Below are 18,967 nucleotides of genomic sequence, written 5' to 3'. Positions count from 1 at the left end.
AAGCTGGTTGGAATGGGTGGAGAAAAGTGTCAGGGGTAATGTGTGATAAAAGAGTATCAGCCAGAATGAAAGGAAAGATATACAAGACAGTGGTGAGACCAGCAATGCTGTATGGTCTAGAGACAGTGGCACTGAGGAAAAGACAGGAAGCAGATGATGAAGATGTTGAGGTTCTCTTTGGGAGTGACGAAGATGAGGAAAATCAGGAATGAGTCAATCAGAGGAACAGCACATGTTAGATGTTTTGGAGATAAGGTCAGAGAGGCCAGAATGAGATGGTTTGGTCATGTACAGAGGAGGGATAGTGAGTATATTGGTAGAAGGATGCTGGGGTTGGAACTGCCAGGCAGGAGGTCTAGAGGAAGACCAAAGAGAAGGTTTAAAGAGGACATGAAGTTAGTTGGTGTGAGAGAGGGGGATACAGAGAACAGGGTGAGATGGAGGAGGTTGATTCGCTGTGGCGACCCCTGAAGGGAGCAGCCGAAAGGAAAAGAAGAAGAAAAAGATTAATTCATTATCTGTGTCTCAATAAACCAAGATGGGGATGAGGTTGGATGAGGACCAGGTGAGGTTTGATTGAAGTCCAGGTCAGGTTCGATGAGGTCGAAGTGAGATTTGATTGAGGTCCAGGTGAGGTTTGATGAGGTCCAACACGATCAGGTAAAGTTTAATGAGGACCAGGTGGATCAAGTGAGGTTCGATGAGGTCCAGCAGGATCAGGTAAGGTTTGATGAGGTCCAGGTGAGGTTAGGCTGACCTGACTGCTCTGAAAGCGTTTTGCATCACATGCATCTGCGCAATACCATAGTGCATGATAAAAATATACTATATACTATACTACGTTGATATCAGCGCGATATCAACTGTTGAGGAATATTTAGCTCACACAGAGCAAGACTGAAAATTGGAGCTCAGCTTCGCAGCTGAGGCACAAATTGCTGCCGTTGTTGCGGGCGAGTGCGCATGCACTTATAAAACTCATCAATGATTATTAGACTAAAACATTGAAATATGCCAATTCTGATTTAATAATGTACTCAAAACAGGCGGAGCAACATAACACAGACAAGTTAGCTTAGCGTTTCTATATGATATGTTTGTAGTCGAGCTGTGATTTGCAAACTGTTGCTGGCAAACTTTACATTTAACTTTTTTATCACCATCTATTTTTGTAGCTCAACATTAAATAAAACCAGCGGACGTTCTTTTATCTTTCTGTCTCCTGTGGGTTGGGCTAATCCAAAATACTGAAAACAAGGGGGGTGTTCTCTGAAGACACGCTGTTACCTGTGGAACAGGAGTAAAACACCCCTATTAGCACTTGGTACATTTCTCCAGATGAAATCAAATTAACCACAGATTGTATGAAATTAACATGGCAAAAAGTCGATTTATCAGAAGTTGAGTCAAACCAGATTGTATCGACTCAGAAATGGACCAGTTGATCGGGACTTTTTAGCCCTACTGTGGAGGTCTTCAGAGAAAGTTCCACTGGGAGAGAAGATGCTGGAGTAGACCCAGAACCTGGTCTGGGAATATTTCCTCAGGATTATAATTATTATACATTACATATTTAATAAGTGAAACAAACTTAATCTGTGAGGAGTCAAAGCGTCACACGTGTGGATAGAGATATTTGTCCAAGTCCTGGACCACACCAAAGTGCATGTCCATGGTCCTCAGAGGACCTGTGTGTGTGTGTGTGTGACGTTGACGTGACTGTTGCTGTGTTAGTAATGAGTGTGTGGTGGTGATGCAGCCCACCTCAAACAGGAGTATCTGCTGAGTCATGTCCTGTAAATCTGCCCCACACACACACACACACACACACACACACAGCTGACTTATCATTGCTGGAAGATTTTACAGGTGTTGGAAAAAAACACACACTTCGTGAATGTGTGGTAGCTCCATGTATGGTCGTTTACAGCATGATGATGATGAAGATGACCAGCTCATGTGTTTACTCACTGTGATGTCACTGAGGTATGGACTCCTACCTTTACGTTGCCCCCCACCTGACGTCGTCACATGGTGAGGGAACACCAGCAGGTGGTGCCGTCAGCCGTCCAGCAGGAGAGACACTGAGGACAGAAGACGGACAATGTCTTTATCTCACTGTTAGATGTTTATAAACCACTCACTCTCCCATACCAAAGCCCAGAGTGATTTTAGCTGCGGAACACAGGAGCTGCTGGTCTTCTGCTGCCTCGTGTGGTCACTTTGTGTCACTGACGTCAATCTGAATGAAAAGTTATGACGAATTTACAAAACAAGACATTTTGTTAAAATCACTGATTTTCTCTATGGGCTTTGGTGTGGGAGAGCGAGTGGTTAACTTCAGTTTATACAAGGAAAAGCGAATAAAATCTACGTTAGTTTAAGTTGTGTGTATGTGTGTGTGTGTGTGTGTCAAGTCATCAAAGCATCACATCAGCTGGTCTCTGCATGTGTCTGTGTTTGATCTCTGCTGAGTCGGTGGTCGTGGTCACAGCCTTATGTCAGTGCAGGTGTGTGTGTGTGAGCACATGTATGTTAGTGTGTGTCATGATGACACTTTAAAAGAGTGTGTGTGTGTGTGTATGAGTGTCTGTTAACACTGTTACTGTGTTCACAAACTTCACAGGCTGTTACTCAATCAGATTATTGATTAAAGCTCTGTGACCTCATTACCTTTACACATGTGTTCATCTATGACTGAATAACTCACGGTGAGAGAGTGAGCAGCTGCATCTTCATCAGTAAAAGTGTGACCATGTTGTGTGAGTGTAACAGTGTGGCCTGTTTGATGTGAACACAGTCATGAAAGAGCAGATTAAAGACACACACACTCTAAACTTCTGAGGACCAGACAAAAATGTCCCCATGAGATGAAAGGGTTTCTTCAGGATTTTAAGGTAAGTGTTTGTATGTGTGTGGGCGTTTATGTAACAAAGTTTCTTGATGTTCTTCACAGTGAAGATGAAAGTCATCAAAACTATATATCGTGTGTGTGTGTGAATTATTCACACACACACACACACTTACAGGAAAAGCAGAGTGTGTGTGCGTGTGTGTGAGTCCAACACAAACATGTAAATATTTGTTTTATTTTGACTTTAGACTAAACATTGCTAACATTTATAAACTGTGTGGTCACATGCTTCACACTATAAATCATTTATTTACTTATCTCTGACTGTGACTTTGAGTCACAGTGCCCCCTGGAGTTTACAATCTGAAACACACAGACACACACACATAGACAGAAACACACACACATAGACAGACACACACACAGACACACATAGACAGACAGACAGACAGACAGACACATACAAGGAGAAGTGTTGTCTTTTTGTTTCTTTTTAAATATCTTAATAGTAACAATGAGTGAATGAATGATGAATAAGCTTCATTACCATGAGAAGATGTTACACAGCAGTAATTCATGTGAGGAAAACACATCACCAACTCATTAAGACTAACACCTGAGTGTGTGTGTGTGTGATGTCATCACCCTCAGATCAACTCAAACCTGAAGCTTTGAACTGTTACGTGATGAACACAAGTCACACCTGTGAAGGTGAAAACAAAGGAAGAAAACCAAGACATTTAAAGGAAAAGTAAAGAAGAGAGAAAGGGGGAGAGAAAGACAGAGGTCAGAGACAGGGGACAAAATGCAGACCTGAGTGAGCTGATAGAGAATGAGCAATCAATACATCAGAGAGAGCGAGAGAGAGACAGGTGGATTCTACCTGCAGTGAGTCATAGCTCTGCATGCGTGTGTTCACTCTGCTGAGGATCTTTGTCTCCATGGAAACGGTTTAAAGTTCATACAAAAAAATTATGCAGATAAAAGTTCAGCTCAAAGTTTCAGAGCTGATGTCATCACTGATGATGATTTCACAGTTGATGTCATCACAGATGTTGATGTCATCACTGTTGATGTCATCACAGATGATGACATCACTGTTGATGTCATCACTGATGATGACATCACTGTTGATATCATGTCATCACTGATGATGATGATGATAATACTAGCTAACTTTTGAGTAGCGTGTCGCTATGTTAAAGTGTGTTATAACTGCCGTGTTTGAGTTAAGTGTAGTGTAGTTAAAGAGGAACTAAACCCCTGTTCTGAAGCTGACTTCGCCCAATGCCAAACAAAGTGGGCAGGGAGTGGGGTGTAGTGAGCACTGCAGGGGGCGTGATGATCAAGTGACTGCAAGTGCAAATCAGCGGCAGCTTGCTGTGGTATTTCCGGTGGCAGCTTAGAGCTGCATTTAGCGTGAGACACACATTTCAATACGTTTGCACACTCACAAGCCACACATGACATTTCTCACGCTGATAAGTGATAAAAGTCACCGCAAATAAATGAATAATCTATGAATCCATGATGTGAAGCCAGATTGCTCTGCGTAGTTCATACAGCTGTCTTGAATTAGCGACCTATCAACCAATCAGAAAATAGTATTCACTGTTGCTGGGCAGAATGGACGCGCTTAGCTCAGGCAAGTTACACTTCAATGCCCTTCTCACACCCGCCTGCTTCCACACAGCTGCACAGCTGGAGTCAGAGGCTAGGGTTTTTTGGGGTTCTCACAATGAAATTCACTGTAAATGTTGTAAACACAACAAACAGAGCAGTGTTTCTGATTTAAACAGGAGCATGCTGAGCTCGTGAGGACTCTTTCTGTGATGTAGTAAAGTATGATGTGGTGTCATCACTTTTATTCTGAAAAGTAAACCGGATGTTTTATTTTCCTACTTCCTCTCCCTGCGATATCCGCCAGAAATACGAGTGCTGCGTATCCACTCCGAGTCCCCCCCCCACTGCTGTGTTGCTGGGGGCGTGGCTAGAGGAGGACGGTTAGTGGCGGAGAACCGGGACAGTGACGACAACATGGGAAGAGTCAGCTAATAAGAAAATTCTTATGTATTGGGAGGTGCTTATCCAGAGAAGGCTGTACATACAAACAAAATACGTCATTCAAATACTTTACACAAAACTACCAAGAGTTGGACCTGGATCTGTCAATAATATTACTAGATAACCTTATACACTAGTTTTAACCTGAAAAAAAGTGGTTCAGGGTTTTAGTTACTCTTTAAGTATAAAGTGTGTTATAACTGCTGTGTTTGAGTTAAGTGTAGTGTAGTTACTTAGACACAGAGCCAGACAGACAAAGAAGACAGACTCACTCATGTTAGCTGGTTACTGATTGTGTGGTTGTATATGTGTGTGTGTGTGTTTTTACAGGAAACAAAGTAAACTGTGAACAATGTTTCAGTCTCTGTGTTTATATGACGATGATGATGATTTACTCTGTTTATGCTGCTGATCACTTCAAACAAACACACACTCGCACACACACACACACCCCTTTCTTTCATTTTAAAACAATCCTGTGACCTTTGACCTCAGGCTTCTACATATTTAAGCCGACTTTAAAGTTAGTGTAAATTTAGATTAAAGGGGACATATTATGCAAAATCAACTTTTTAACCATTTCAATACTTATATTTGAGACTCTGGAGGCCCTACCAGTCGCCAAAGTGTGGAAAAAGAATACTCAGTCCTTTTTTCGTGGTCCCCCTTAGTGTAAGTATAGGAGATAAAACACACAATGTTGAATTCCCTGCGCTTATGACGGCAGCATGCGCATTTCACCGCGAATGTTACCACCCACCAGTAAGTTTACTTAGAGAGATGTCAATGCGGAGGGACAAGTGTGCTGTTGGTGGCTGCACAGTGGAGCACAGTGTTTTACACAAACTTCTAGCCTCAGAGGATTTTATATGTGAAGCTAATGTGCCGGATAAAGTCAGCAAGCGCGTGTTCGCACCACTTCACATCAGATGTATTTAGTCAGCAACCGTATTTCACCGACGTACAAACAAACATCCTTAAGTCTTTTTAACTGATTTTCACAGAGAGTGCTGTCAGAGGAAGAGACATCTGACACAAGGATCAAGACCTAGGGACGCACCACTGATCGCCAGCGGCGAGTGGCGAGCTGCCTAAACTGCTGCTGTATGTGACTGTATCAGACTGAGTCTGTGCTCCGGAGTTGGTGATCAGCAGTGGCTTAGGGACAGCAGCGCTGATCGCCAGCTCCGGAGCACAGACTCAGTCTGATACAGTCACATACAGCAGCAGTTTATGCAGCGATCAGCGGTGCTGTCCCTAAGTGTTTTTAACTGATTTACAGTTGGGCAGTGTTCGGCTCGGTCCTTACGTAGGACGTCTCTTCCTGTGACAGCACTCTCGCTGTTTTCTCTGCACGCTGCCATGTTGATATTGTCAGAGAACTAGTGTGACCTGGGAGAGGAATGGAGCGGAGGGAACAGGAGCTGAGCGAGTGAGCGCAGTAAAAAGACACATATACACTGCCTGGCCAAAAAAAAGTTGCCACCTAAAAAAAAAAGGGTCACATCGTTGGACCGCCTTTAGCTTTGATTACTGCACTCATTCACTGTGGCATTGTTTCCATAAGATTTATTTCCGTCCAGTGTTGCATTGATTTTTCACCAAGATCTTGTATTGATGATGGGAGAGTCGGGCCACTGAGCAAAGCCTTCTCCAGCACATCCCAAAGATTCTCAATGGGGTTAAGGTCTGGACTCTGTGGTGGCCAATCCATGTGTGAAAATGATGTCTCATGCTCCCTGAAGCACTCTTTCACAATTTGAGCTGATGAATCCTGGCATTGTCATCTTGGAATATGCCCATGTCATCAGGGAAGAAAAAAATGCATTGATGGAATAATCTGGTCATTCATTATATTCAGGTAGTCAGCTGACCTCATTCTTTGGGTACATAATGTTGCTGAACCTAGACCTGACCAACTGCAGCAACCCCTTACCTATGTGCTTAGTTAAATCCAGGTGGCAACTTTTTCTTTGGCCAGGCAGTGTATGTATATATGTGTATACATAGATATGTACATATGTACTGTATATAACACATAGACATAAATATATCAAGTGGATGTAGACTCAATGTAAACACAGATTGACATATAGAAATATTATGAGCAGCAGCCAATCAGAGGCTGAGGTGTAACACACACACATTCAGTCTGTACATGTGTGTGACCTGTTTCAGTAGAGAAGTAAATTGGTGTGCACCTCCACACAGATGAGGAGGACGGGGAGGAGGAGGGGTCAGTGAAGGAGAAGAGAAGGTATCCTGAGGTCACACAGGTGCTTCCACTCTCGTCCACTAGATGGAGCAGTTCAAGCATTCTGTGACCTGGTCTTCAAACATCAGCAGGAAAACAAACACCTGAGCTGAGTGTGCGTGGGTAAACAACAGGACACACACACACACACAAGCTGTGTGTGCGTGTGTGTGTGTGTGTGTGTGTGTGTTCGTGTTCCACACATCTCCTGTGGAAGAAGTTCTGATGATCTGGTTTTCTAAGGTTGTGGTGTTCTGGTGATCTAAAGTTCTGGTGTTGTGGTGGTTGGCGGTTTGGAGGTTCTGGTGTGAGGAACCACAGGTGTGAGAACTTGAACCTGACATTTGTGAAAACTCTTTACACACATTAGTTGTGATAAATATAGATGAATCAGGCTAAACAGCTGTGTTCTGGTCATGATTCTGATCCATGGACCCGTGCTCCTGTTGCTGGTCTGGTCTGGTTTTGGACCAGTGCTCCTGTTGCTGGTGTGGTTGTTTGGACCCGTTCATGACTCACAGGTTGGAGTTATTTAAAGAAGCGACCGGTGCAGACTCGCTCATTTCCACAAACACGCAGCAACGCCTTTATAAGGCAACACTGAGCTCACACACACACACACTGATGATGTCATCAGAGCAGAGGGAGAATCCCAGACGTCTGATCCATGCGTAACTCTGCGTCTTCTCTGCTTCCTCCTCACTCAGACGTGACTCTGCTCATATCAGCAGCGGACACACACACACACACACACACACACACACACACACACACACAGGAACGAGTGACACAGAACCGATGAAACCCTGGAACCACCTACAGACGCCTGACCATGACAAACCATCAGAACTTTGTGGAGCGGAGGTGAATTAAAGTTGCAGTACGTTGTTTGTGTGATCCAGAGTGGTTTTCTCCAGATGAAGTTCCGCGGTTACATAAACGTTCTCTGAGTCGCAGATGAAGCTGGCACGTTAGCTTAACTGTGTCAGCATCGTGATGCAGATGTCGCATCCAAACTCCACTTGTCTTCAGTCCTGAACCAGAACCTTTCATCGTAAATCTTCAAGAGTGTGGACATGAGCAACTGGAGTTGCTGGAGGTTTCATGACTCCAGAAACAAAACAGCACAATGAGTGAGAACCTTCACAGACAAAACCAGTGAACACCAGCCCAAAACTTGAGAAACAGCAGCCAGTGACACTGAACCAATAAAAACCCAAACATCTCCAGACTCCTGACCATGATAAAACAGCAGAACCTTATAGAGCTCATTTTAATAAAGTTCTGGATGTTCTGTTTGAAATGTATGTGTCTGAGCTTGCATCTTTTCAGGACCAGGATGAGCGAGAACTATCGCACCTGGAAATTATGACCTTCTCAAACGTCTTGATTTTTGTCCACAAACACAAACTGATTGAGTTTGAATGATTTCTTTGTTTTCATGGAGCAAAGAAAACAGGAAATACTCACGTTGAAGAAGCTGATTCATTTTAACTACTAAAGAACGACAGAAAGGGTTCTGATAAACATTTCATTGATTCATGGAGAGACTAATATTTGCAGCCTGACCACTCTTTAAACTCTTCACAGTTTCCTGGAAACATGTGAAACATGCAACGCCTCCTCCTGCTTCACCATCATCATCGCCGCCGCCCGCCAACGTGACGAGGCTAAACTGTGTGGTCACAAAGTTATGATGTTATGATGACAGCAGACTAAACACACACACGGCAGAGTCAGAGACAAGACAAAGTCATCCCCCGTTCACCGAGGGGATCCCAGCTTTACTGAGAGAGAGATGGGAGGAGGCTAGAGAGAGAAAGAGGGAGAGATGGAGGGAGGTATAATTATGGTAGGAGGCTGCCAGGGCAAGAAAGAGAGAGAGAGAGAGAGGGAGGGAAAGAAAAGAGAGTCCAGCCCACTCGGCTAAAACCATTCAACTGGTGAGCGAGGGAGCATTCACCACAGAGAGAGAGAGCACGAGAGAGGTAAAGGAAAGAGAGAGAGAGAGAGAGAGAGAGAGAGAGAGGAACTCCCTGCGTCTGGGATAACTTAGTCAAACACACACAGAGTTTTTCCTCCGTTCATTCATCACATTCAGACTTTTCTTCTTGTTTTTTCTTTGCTGGTTTTGTGGCGACGCCTCCACAGTCCTCAGCCATCTGTCCCTGACATAAACGATAAGGATTACTCATTTTCTCTTCGTCCTCCTCGTCTTCTCTTGCAGATTTTTTTCCCTCCGTTTCGCAGGTGGACTGAGAGCTGAACTTCTAAACTTCACAGAGCGAGAGACAAAGACACAGAGAGAGAGAGCGAGAGAGAGGAGGACGGAGACTTTAAAACAAAAAGGACACTTCCACTTCTTCTGTCCAGGACTTTTTTTTTCCCTCTCTTCGTCTTCATCAGCAGCTCAGATCAGCATGGTCATGTCTCCTCTGCTCAGCTGGACCGTCCCGGTCCATGTCCCGGTGCTGGTCCTGGTTGTGGTTCTGCTGCACGGCTGCAGCTCGTCCCCAGACACCCTGTCCAAATCTCTGACCGCACATCCTCACCTCCAGCAGCTGCCGCCGGACGACGCGTCCTCATCCCACTGTCCATCCTGCGCTCTGGCCAGGATGAGGAGGAATGAGGGAGGTGTGGCGGCGGTGGAGGAGCGCGAGGAGGAGGCAGCGGCGCAGCAGGACGTGGTGGAGGCAGTGAAGAGACACATCCTCAACATGCTGCACCTGCGGGCGAGACCCAACATCACCCGACCCGTGCCACGCGCCGCGCTCCTCAATGCCCTGCGCAAGCTCCACGTGGGGCGAGTGGCAGAGGACGGCAGCGTGCAGATCGAGGGGGAGGAGGAGCCTCGTGGGCGAGGAGGTCGGGCGGGAGGGGGAGGAGCTGCGGCGGCTGCACTGGCGGCAGCTCGGACGGGAGACGACGATGGCGACGCTCAGGAGACAACAGAGATTATCACCTTTGCTGAGGCTGGTGAGTGGGTGTGTGTGTGTGAGTGAGTGATTGTGTGTGTGTGTGTATGCGCAGCATCATCATCCACGTCTCAGACATTGAGATGTGGAAAAAGAATATGTGAAAACGTGTGTTTGTATGTGTGTGTATGTGTGTTAAAATCATCAGTAATCATCAATATCCACCTGCTAACTCACTCAGAGCAAACCCGCTCACACACACACACACTCCTCTGTAATCGCCCCCTGCTGTTTGTAAAGAATACCTCATTATCTACTTAAAGTCATAGCACATTTGTGCCTCTGTCTGTGTGTGTGTGTGTGTGTAGGATCGTATCTCTGACAGTAGCAAATGCAGACGGTAGCAGCAGAGAGAGAGCGAGTGTGAGAGAGAGCGACACAGAGAGAGAGACAGACTGAGAGATAGACAGAGAGAGAGGGAGAGAGAGAGACAGACAGACAGGTGATCAGTGTGAAGTGAAAGACTGAACAGTCTCCATATAAACATGATTTAATGTCATGTGATCTGTGATTGGCTAAAGACATCAATGTCACAGAATCTAAATCCTCTGGTTTTAAGTGAACTTACAACACAGAGACGCTGTTACTCCCGGCTATTGTTCTACACATGCGTGTTTACCACAATGCCCTGCGCTGTAGTCCACTTTCTGCATGTGGTTCTCTAGACGTGAGCCCAGACCTTTGTTTTAGGAGGAGTTCAGTTCATTCGCACATCCACAAACTGGACTTTATGAGCAAATGGACCAGGATTAGAATTACAAAAACTGGTGTGAATACGACATCAGGCTTTGTCTCAGTCCTGGTCTCTGTCTCGGACCTGGTCTTTGTCTCGGACCTGGACCTGGTCTAATATGTCTAAACAAAACTGAGAAAACACATTTAAAACTATAATGTTGTTTTGACCACTAGAGGGCAAATTATCTCTGATCTGAGAGTGGACTCACATACTCTGTTATTCTACACATTATAAACACACATACACATCTCCTTACATGCGTGTTTTTTTAAGAAGCCGTTGTTAAAAATGTTAAAAACCCTTGTTGTTTTGTTCGCGACTGTCGTGAGAATTCTCCGCAAGCTGCCAGTCGTGGCCTTTGTTCACAGGAAGTGATGCATTCAGGGACCATGGTAATTATTTTGGGCAACAGAGAGGACCAGTTTGGACGAGAACGGGCGGACAGATTGTTGGCGGAGACAAAGTGTCAACCTGCATTTAGCAGCACGGACACAATCTGTCTGCTGTTCTGTCCACACACACACACACACACACACACACACAGGGAGGACAATTAGGCTAATTGAACTTAATTGAACACATCATTAGCAACATTCCTGCTTTCATCTGCCTCACTCTCCTGCTCCTAACCTCGCTCGCTCGCCCCTCCCTAACTCGGCGGACGGTCAGAATAAGACCGTTGTTGGATCCTTTGCCGCCTGCGTCTGGGATTCAAACCAGCGACGCTTCGCCGGGCTCGAGGGTCCGGGTCACTGACCTCCGACAACTGAGAGGAAACAGCCAATCACAGCGGCCGATAGAGACGACGGAGACGGAAAAAGGAACCACAATTAAAGCCCCTAACTCTGAGGGCGTATCACAACGTTAGTGTGTCACAGCGTTAGCGTGTTTATCGCGTGAGTCGTGTCCGATCTCTGTTGGGTTTCTTTCTGTCGTTCCACAACACGGTCTTTGACGTGTGAGCAGCAGCCAAAGATGCTGTGTCTGAGGAGATGAATCACTACATAGTAAACAACAGACTGCATGCATGCACGCACGCGCGCGCACACACACACACAGATACATGTGATTCCTCCAGTTTCCAAAAACCTTTAAAAACACATCAGTGAATCACTGTTACACTGAGTGACATGTTCCTTTATGACCATCCACACACACACACAATAATAATCAGACTCAGAAATAAAAAGAAAAGCTCCAGGATTCTGCGCTCTTTTTTAAAAATAACCACATTGTTAGGGAGCACGCTTCCTTGTGCCTTTGCTTAGCAACGGCAGCTAGCGTGCAGGTTAGGGTTAGGTGCAAATATGTTTTATATATTTCCTTATTCAATCAGTTAAAGTTGCTGAGCTGCTGGTCCACTGCTGCCTCGTGTGGTCATTTTGTGTCACTGAAGTCAATTCAAATGTAGGCACAGAGAAAATTAGTGATTTTAACATCACACACACACACACACACACACACACACACACACACACACACACACACAGGAGTTGTTGATTCACTGCTGCCTCCGTCACTAAGTTCTAATGTCTTATTTTGTAAAACTCGGCATTTGAAATCCTTTGTTCAGACTGACTTCAGTGATACAAAGTGATCATACGAGGCAGTGGAGGACCAGCAGCTCCTGTGTCCCCGCCAGCTTAAATCACTGATTTTCTCTATGAGGTTTGGTGTGGGAGAGTGAGTGATTTATAAACCTTAGTTTCCTGTTGGAAAAGTCTAACGTTGAGATAAAGACGTGAACATGTGACGTAGACATCATACACTTAAACTGACAGAGATCTTATTAGCCCAGTGTTTTGTTAAAGGGCTGAACTGTGTTTTTTCCTGCCGGCGGCCGTGTTTACAGTGAACATTTAAAATGAGGTGGTAGTTTTAATGCAGCAGCAGCAGCAGCAGCAGCAGCAGCAGGACAGTTGAACTGCTTACATGCTCTCATTATAAATAAACTGGCGTGGGAACAGAGGCAGGAGCTGGCACTTCAGCTTCAATTTAGCTCAAAACTTTATTGTCCCGAGAGAGAAAAGTCTGGCTTTGAAGACGAAAAACATGCCATGAAAATTAGCGTCAGAGCAGAGAGAAGACGTTAAAAGAAAACAGAGAACAACATGACGGACAAAAGCAGCTGCAGCTCGCCTTCACGTCGTTGTCGCCACGTTTCACAGGTCACTTTTATTTGATTCTGACGGCCACAGCACGCGACACCACCACCAACCATCAAACCCACCAGAACCAAACTCCTCCCGTCTCACTTCCCTTCCTCCCACTTTAGTGTCTGTCCAAGGAAACGCCGCCTGCTCACCACAATAAAAGACCCAGTTCCGAGCATAAACACATGGTATGGAAAATGTAGAGGATAAAGAGAGAAGAGAGCGAGTCATGGAGAAGCTTGTTTACACACAGAGACAAACGGACATGACGCAGGACAATCAAGACATGTTTAAATATTTCAACTGAGCGTGACTGAGCTACATCCTCAAAGACACCAGAGAGCGGACAAACAAAGAGAGGGCTGGGCACGAGACCAGTTAGCCTAGCATTAAACCCCAGAAAAGTATCAAACTTTACATTGGCCACAGGAGAGTGGTTAGCTTAGCATTAGCCCCAGGAGAGTACCAAACTTTACATTAGCCACAAGAGAGTGGTTAGCTTAGCATTAGCCGCAGGAGAGTACTAAACTTTCCATTAGGCACAGGATAGTGTTAGCTTAGCATTAGCCCGAGAGAGTGCTAAACTTTTCATTAGCCACAGGACAGTGGTTATCTTAGCATCATTACTCATGCACGATTTAACACAAACCAAAATAAAGTTACAAATGTGTGCCCCGCCCCCTCTGCTGTTACTGCTACATCATCAGGACGACAGAAGAATCTTCAAGCTAATTGACTTTAGCGACATCACTTCATACCACTCTCAAAACACGTATAAACAGCATTTACAACAGACAGCAGGAGGCACCCTCCTGTTCTGGGTCTCAGGAGTCACCTGATCATGGATTTATGGATTAATAAGGACTTGTATATTCTCGCCTACCCCACCTTCAAATCCACCATCTGAACATGACATCGTCCTCTTTTCTTTGATCCGCCCAAAAATACAAACTCAAAACCACTTCAACTTCAAAGCTCAGACCCTTTCTCCCTCTCCTTCTCTCCCTCCTTCTCTCTCAGTGTCTCCCTCTCTCTCTGAGGATGAGTGAGTTTGGCGTTCAGGACATTTCTGTGGTCAGACTTTGATGCCTGTTCTCCACCTGTGTTTACTGTCCATTTGATGGCGTTCCACATTGTCTCACGCTGCTCAGTGTGTGTGTATGTTTACTAACACAGCTGACTCACATGTGCTGCCCATAAGGCTGAGCAGGGCGTTAACTGTCAGAATCTGCAGCACATTACTGTCCCACGCAGCCTTACAGGCCTAACAGAGGCCACACCCACATCATGTTTACACAACAGCGCTTCTCCACGACATCTTTAAGAACACGTTCATGTCTTTATCTCAATGTTATTTTGTAAACCACTCACTGTGCCACACCAAAGTTCATAGAGAGAACCAGTGATTTTAGCTGGTGGAGCTGCTGGTCCTTTGCTGCCTTTGTGGTCATTTTGTGTCACTGAGGTAAGTCTATATGAAATATTTTAAAGGCCAAATTCATTCAAATAAGACATTTGAACTTAGTGATGGAGGCAGCAAAGGATCAGAGGAGTGCTGTGATGTTAAAATCAATGATTTTCTCTATGGACTTTGGTGTGGGAAAGTGGGTGGTTTAAAAAGATTTACAAGTTTGTACCAAACATAAAAATAGGTTTAAATTTGTAATACATAGTATTATATATATCTATATATATATATCTATATATCTATATATACACACACACACATATATATACATGTATATATGTACACACGTTTATATGAAGTCGGAGCAGAAACTGAAACTCAGGCTTTTCTGTCTCACACTGAGTTTTAAACCTGCAGGTAAATATGAATACAAGCAGCAATGCAGTATGTGTGTGTGTGTAGGGGTGGGGACTGACTCCGCCCACTGACCCCTCCTAATGTAAACTCAGAGACAGAGACAGGGTGGACTCTTCTTTCAGAGGCGTGTTGCTATTCATTATAAGAGGATCAGGAGGAGCCAGGCATGATGTCTTAACTGGTTATATGATGATTTATAGCAGTTAACTGATGTCTTAACTGCTTATGATGATTTATACTAGTTAACTGATGTCTTAACTGGTTATATAAAGAGTTATACTAGTTAACTGATGTCCAACTGGTTATATGGGTTATACTAGTTAACTGATGTCTTTACTTGTTACCTGAGTTAAACTAGTTAACTGACATCTTATCTGGTTACATGATGAGTTATACTAGTTAACTGATGTCTTAACTGGTTACATGATGAGGTATACTAGTTAATCAATGTCTTAACTGGTTACATGATGAGTTATACTAGTTAACCAGTGTCTTAACTGGTTATTTGATTATTTATACTAGTTAACAATGTCTTAACTAGTTATATAAAGAGTTATACTAGTTAACCGATGTCTTAACTGGTTACATGAGTTATACTAGTTAACTGATGTTTTAACTGGTTATATGATTTGATGAGTTTGTAGATGGTTATAACTGGGACGTTTTAAAGGCGGTCCTGATTTCTGAACTGATTCTAAAAACATTTGCGAAGGAGACGTTAGGAGGATGAATCTCATGAATATTCAGGTCATTTTAGTTGACTTATTTATAAAGCAGTGAGTTCCTGACGAGGTCCATCTTCTTCTCACAGATAATGAGCTCGTGAAGTTCTTTTACAGTTCTTTAACAACGCAGCTGTGTGTTTTAATCAGACAGGAAGTGCTGAGTTATTTTCAGCAGCAAAGAGGAGAGAATTTAGAAGACGAGCAGACGAGTGTCACACTGACACATTTCACTCCAACTCAAAATAGATTTAAACCTCTAAAGTGATCATGATGATGAAGTGAGACAATCGCCTCCCAACTATCACTTAAAACGGCGTTAATGGACTTGCTAACCACCCACACACATGCCGCCCGTTCAGTGAAGAGCATCAACGCTGAGGACATTCATAAACTCACAGATCGTGACTTTGATTCTCTGTACGGACGCCCACAGGCGAGAGACATCAGAGAGAGCGAGAGAGAGGAAAAGGTGATGCAGAGACATTATGTAACTGTGGTGGACAGTAATTGGTCCTCAAGCTGTGATTAGTTCAGGGCCTGCAGGGCTGTAGGAAATGTAAAATACAGGTCTGAGTGTGTGTGTGAGATGCAGGGCAGAGTTGGTGCTTCTCTCTGTCGCCTTGAGAAAATAATTAATAAATTAATCACATATAATAATATTTGCTGCATGTTCAACACTAGTCCAAAGAGAGAGACACATTTATACTGGTTAACTGACGTTTTAACTGGTTATTTGATTATTTATTAACCAACATCTGAACTAGTTATATTATGAGTTATACTAGTTAACAAACATCTAAACAGGTTATATGGTGAGTTATGCTAGTTAATGACATCTGAACTAGTTATATTATGAGTTATACTAGTTAACAAACATCTAAACAGGTTATATGGTGAGTTATGCTAGTTAATGACATCTAAACTAGTTATACTAGTTAACAGCTAAACTAGTTCTATTATAAGTTATACTAGTTAACGTCTAACTAGATATATGAGCTATACTAGTTACATTACATTACATGCCATCTAGCAGACGCCTTTATCCAAAGCGACTTACAATGGAATTGAGTACAATCAGCCAGGGGTGGAGCCGAACTTGCGACCATTGCGACCATGATGTCTTTCGCACACAGGGTACAGGTCTTAACCACTGAGACACTCCACCCCCCAGTGATGTCTAAACTGGTTATATGATGAGTTATACTAGTTAACCAATGTCTAAACTAATCATTTGATGGTTATTTGACTAACACTGAAGACAGCAGCTAAAGTTTAGCCACTACAACATGATCCTCATGTTCAGCACTGAAGACTGTGTCCTGTGTGTGTGTGTGTGTGTGTGTGTGTGTCCTCTCTGTGTGTGTGTGTGTGTGTGTGTGTGTGTGTGTGTGTGTGTGTGTGTCCTCACACTGAAGCTCCTGGTGGGAATCATTAACTACTGTAAACACCGGCCGACTGCAAAACCTCCAACCACCAGAACCAGAACCACTGCTGCTGAGTCAGCAGAGACAGAGTGCATGTGTGTGAGGCTCAGATGTGGCACACACACACAAGTGTATGAGACACGTGTCCACAGAGCAAAGTGGTTTCAACTGTCCTCCATGTTGTCAGGCATGAGCGCTGTTGCCATGGTTACCTGGGTCATTAACATTGTCTGTGTGTGTGTCCCTCAGGTGAGTCTCAGGGTGTGGTGGACTTTGTCCTCTCTAAAGATGGCAGTGACGTGTCTTTGGTGGAGCAGGCTAACGTCTGGATGTTTCTACGTTTGGCCAAAACCAACCGCAGCCGAGCCAAAGTCACCATCCGCCTGTTCCAGCAGCGCTGGCTTCCCAGCGGACGCTCGTCTCCGCTGCAGGACGACGTCCTCCTGGCGGAGAAGGCAGTGGACACGCGTCGCAGCGGCTGGCACACGTTCCCGGTATCAGCGGCCGTGCAGGCGCTGCTGCAGAGCACCAACGGCTCCGTGCTGAGCCTCAGAGTGTCCTGTCCGCTCTGCGCAGATGCCGGTGCCACGCTCATCCTGGTATCCAGCACCGCCAACGCATCACAGCGTGTCATCCAGCGCGAGCAATCGCACCGGCCATTCCTCATGGTCGTGGTGCGGCAGGGGGACGGCGGCGACGCGCGGAGGCGTACTAAGCGAGGGCTGGAGTGCGACGGCAAAGTTCGTGTCTGCTGCAAGCGACAGTTCTACGTTAACTTCAAGGACATCGGCTGGAACGACTGGATCATCGCACCATCCGGTTACCACGCCAACTACTGCGAGGGTGAGTGTCCCTCCCACGTGACAAGCATCACTGGGTCCACGCTGTCCTTCCACTCCACTGTCATCAGCCACTACCGCCTGAGGGGCTACAGTCCTTTCCAGAACCTGCGCTCGTGCTGCGTCCCCACGCGACTACGAGCCATGTCCATGCTCTACTACAACGAGGAGCAGAAGATCATCAAGAAGGACATTCAGAACATGATCGTGGAGGAGTGCGGCTGCTCATAAACACCGCAACCTGGACCGGACCGGAGAGGACCGGTGGACCCGTGGTTCTGCTACTCTCTGGAACAAGAACTCTTCTCTGGACTCAGAGTCTCCACAGCACTTTCAGAAAAATACAAAAAAAAAGAATATCTAATATATTTTTGTTATAGACGGAGGGGGTGGGGGAGACGTTCAAGCACCGCTCGACCAATCGGAGCGCAGAGAGACGTGTGCCTGAAAAAAAAAACTACACAAAATCTCAAAACTATGCAACTTGTTTCACGTTTTTATCGTTACCACGGTTTTTATTTGACTTGTTTATATTTAAAAAAATGTTACAGGAAGAAAAAAGAAGAATTGTTTTGTATTAAGTAAGTGTGTGTGTGTGTGTGTGTGTGTGTGTGTGTGTGTGTCTGTTGAGAGATACTTGAAAGAAACAAGTTGGCCCGGCTGCTGGAACCAAACTTCTTTTCGTTTCCAAGGTTACCATGTTGATGTTGCTATTATTATAATAAGTATATTATTAATAATGTTATTGTTAATATTTTTGTGTTGAGTTTTTTTTGCACTACAGACAGTGTGTTCAGATTAGCCGCAGAGGTGGGGGAGGGGGCGGAGCTAACTGTCCAGGGTGGAGTCCAGTTTACAGGTGAGAACCTGACGATGAGTCGAGTTGTGGGAATGTCAGGTGGAGGTCAAAGGTCACTCTGTGTCAAAGTAAACTGCCGTAAATTCACTTTCTATTTATTTATTAATTTTAAGTCAATAAAATTAACTTTAATGGATTTGAACTTCTCTTTTTTTTTTAGTCCACTAAAAACGCTGAATCATCGCGTTCAGACAAAAAAACGCTGGTTTTACTTGTTTACTTCACTACAGTGACGCCCAGTGGTCTATGGAAGAACTTC

The 18,967-nt window shown here is 44.6% G+C and overlaps 1 protein-coding gene across 2 annotated transcripts; it reads left to right on the top strand.

The window, feature by feature from the left end:
* The first annotated feature begins 2,770 nt into the window (after positions 1 to 2,770).
* inhbaa (inhibin subunit beta Aa) lies at positions 2,771 to 18,414 on the top strand. 2 transcript variants are annotated; one of them, XM_044045067.1, is made up of 3 exons: positions 2,771 to 2,897; positions 9,400 to 10,148; positions 17,260 to 18,414. In XM_044045067.1, the coding sequence occupies exons 2-3, from the start codon at positions 9,593 to 9,595 to the stop codon at positions 18,078 to 18,080; spliced, it is 1,377 nt and encodes a 458-aa protein (XP_043901002.1). In that variant the 5' UTR covers positions 2,771 to 2,897; positions 9,400 to 9,592; the 3' UTR covers positions 18,081 to 18,414. The 2 variants fall into 2 exon arrangements, with proteins under 2 accessions (XP_043901002.1, XP_043900994.1); XM_044045059.1 differs by lacking the exon at positions 2,771 to 2,897 and having other exon boundaries at positions 9,150 to 10,148.
* Positions 18,415 to 18,967: the final 553 nt, after the last annotated feature.

This window comes from Solea senegalensis, linkage group LG1 (genome assembly GCF_019176455.1).
Source record: "Solea senegalensis isolate Sse05_10M linkage group LG1, IFAPA_SoseM_1, whole genome shotgun sequence".
NCBI lineage: Eukaryota > Metazoa > Chordata > Actinopteri > Pleuronectiformes > Soleidae > Solea > Solea senegalensis.
Note: the sequence above shows the minus strand (reverse complement) of the source record. Positions and strands in the feature narration are given on the sequence as shown.

Coding starts and splice junctions, on each gene's coding strand:
- inhbaa (XM_044045067.1), top strand. CDS start 9,593: ATGGTCATGTCTCCTCTGCTCAGCTGGACCGTCCCGGTCCATGTCCCG. Junction 10,149..17,259: donor TATCACCTTTGCTGAGGCTG/GTGAGTGGGTGT, acceptor TGTGTCCCTCAG/GTGAGTCTCAGGGTGTGGTG.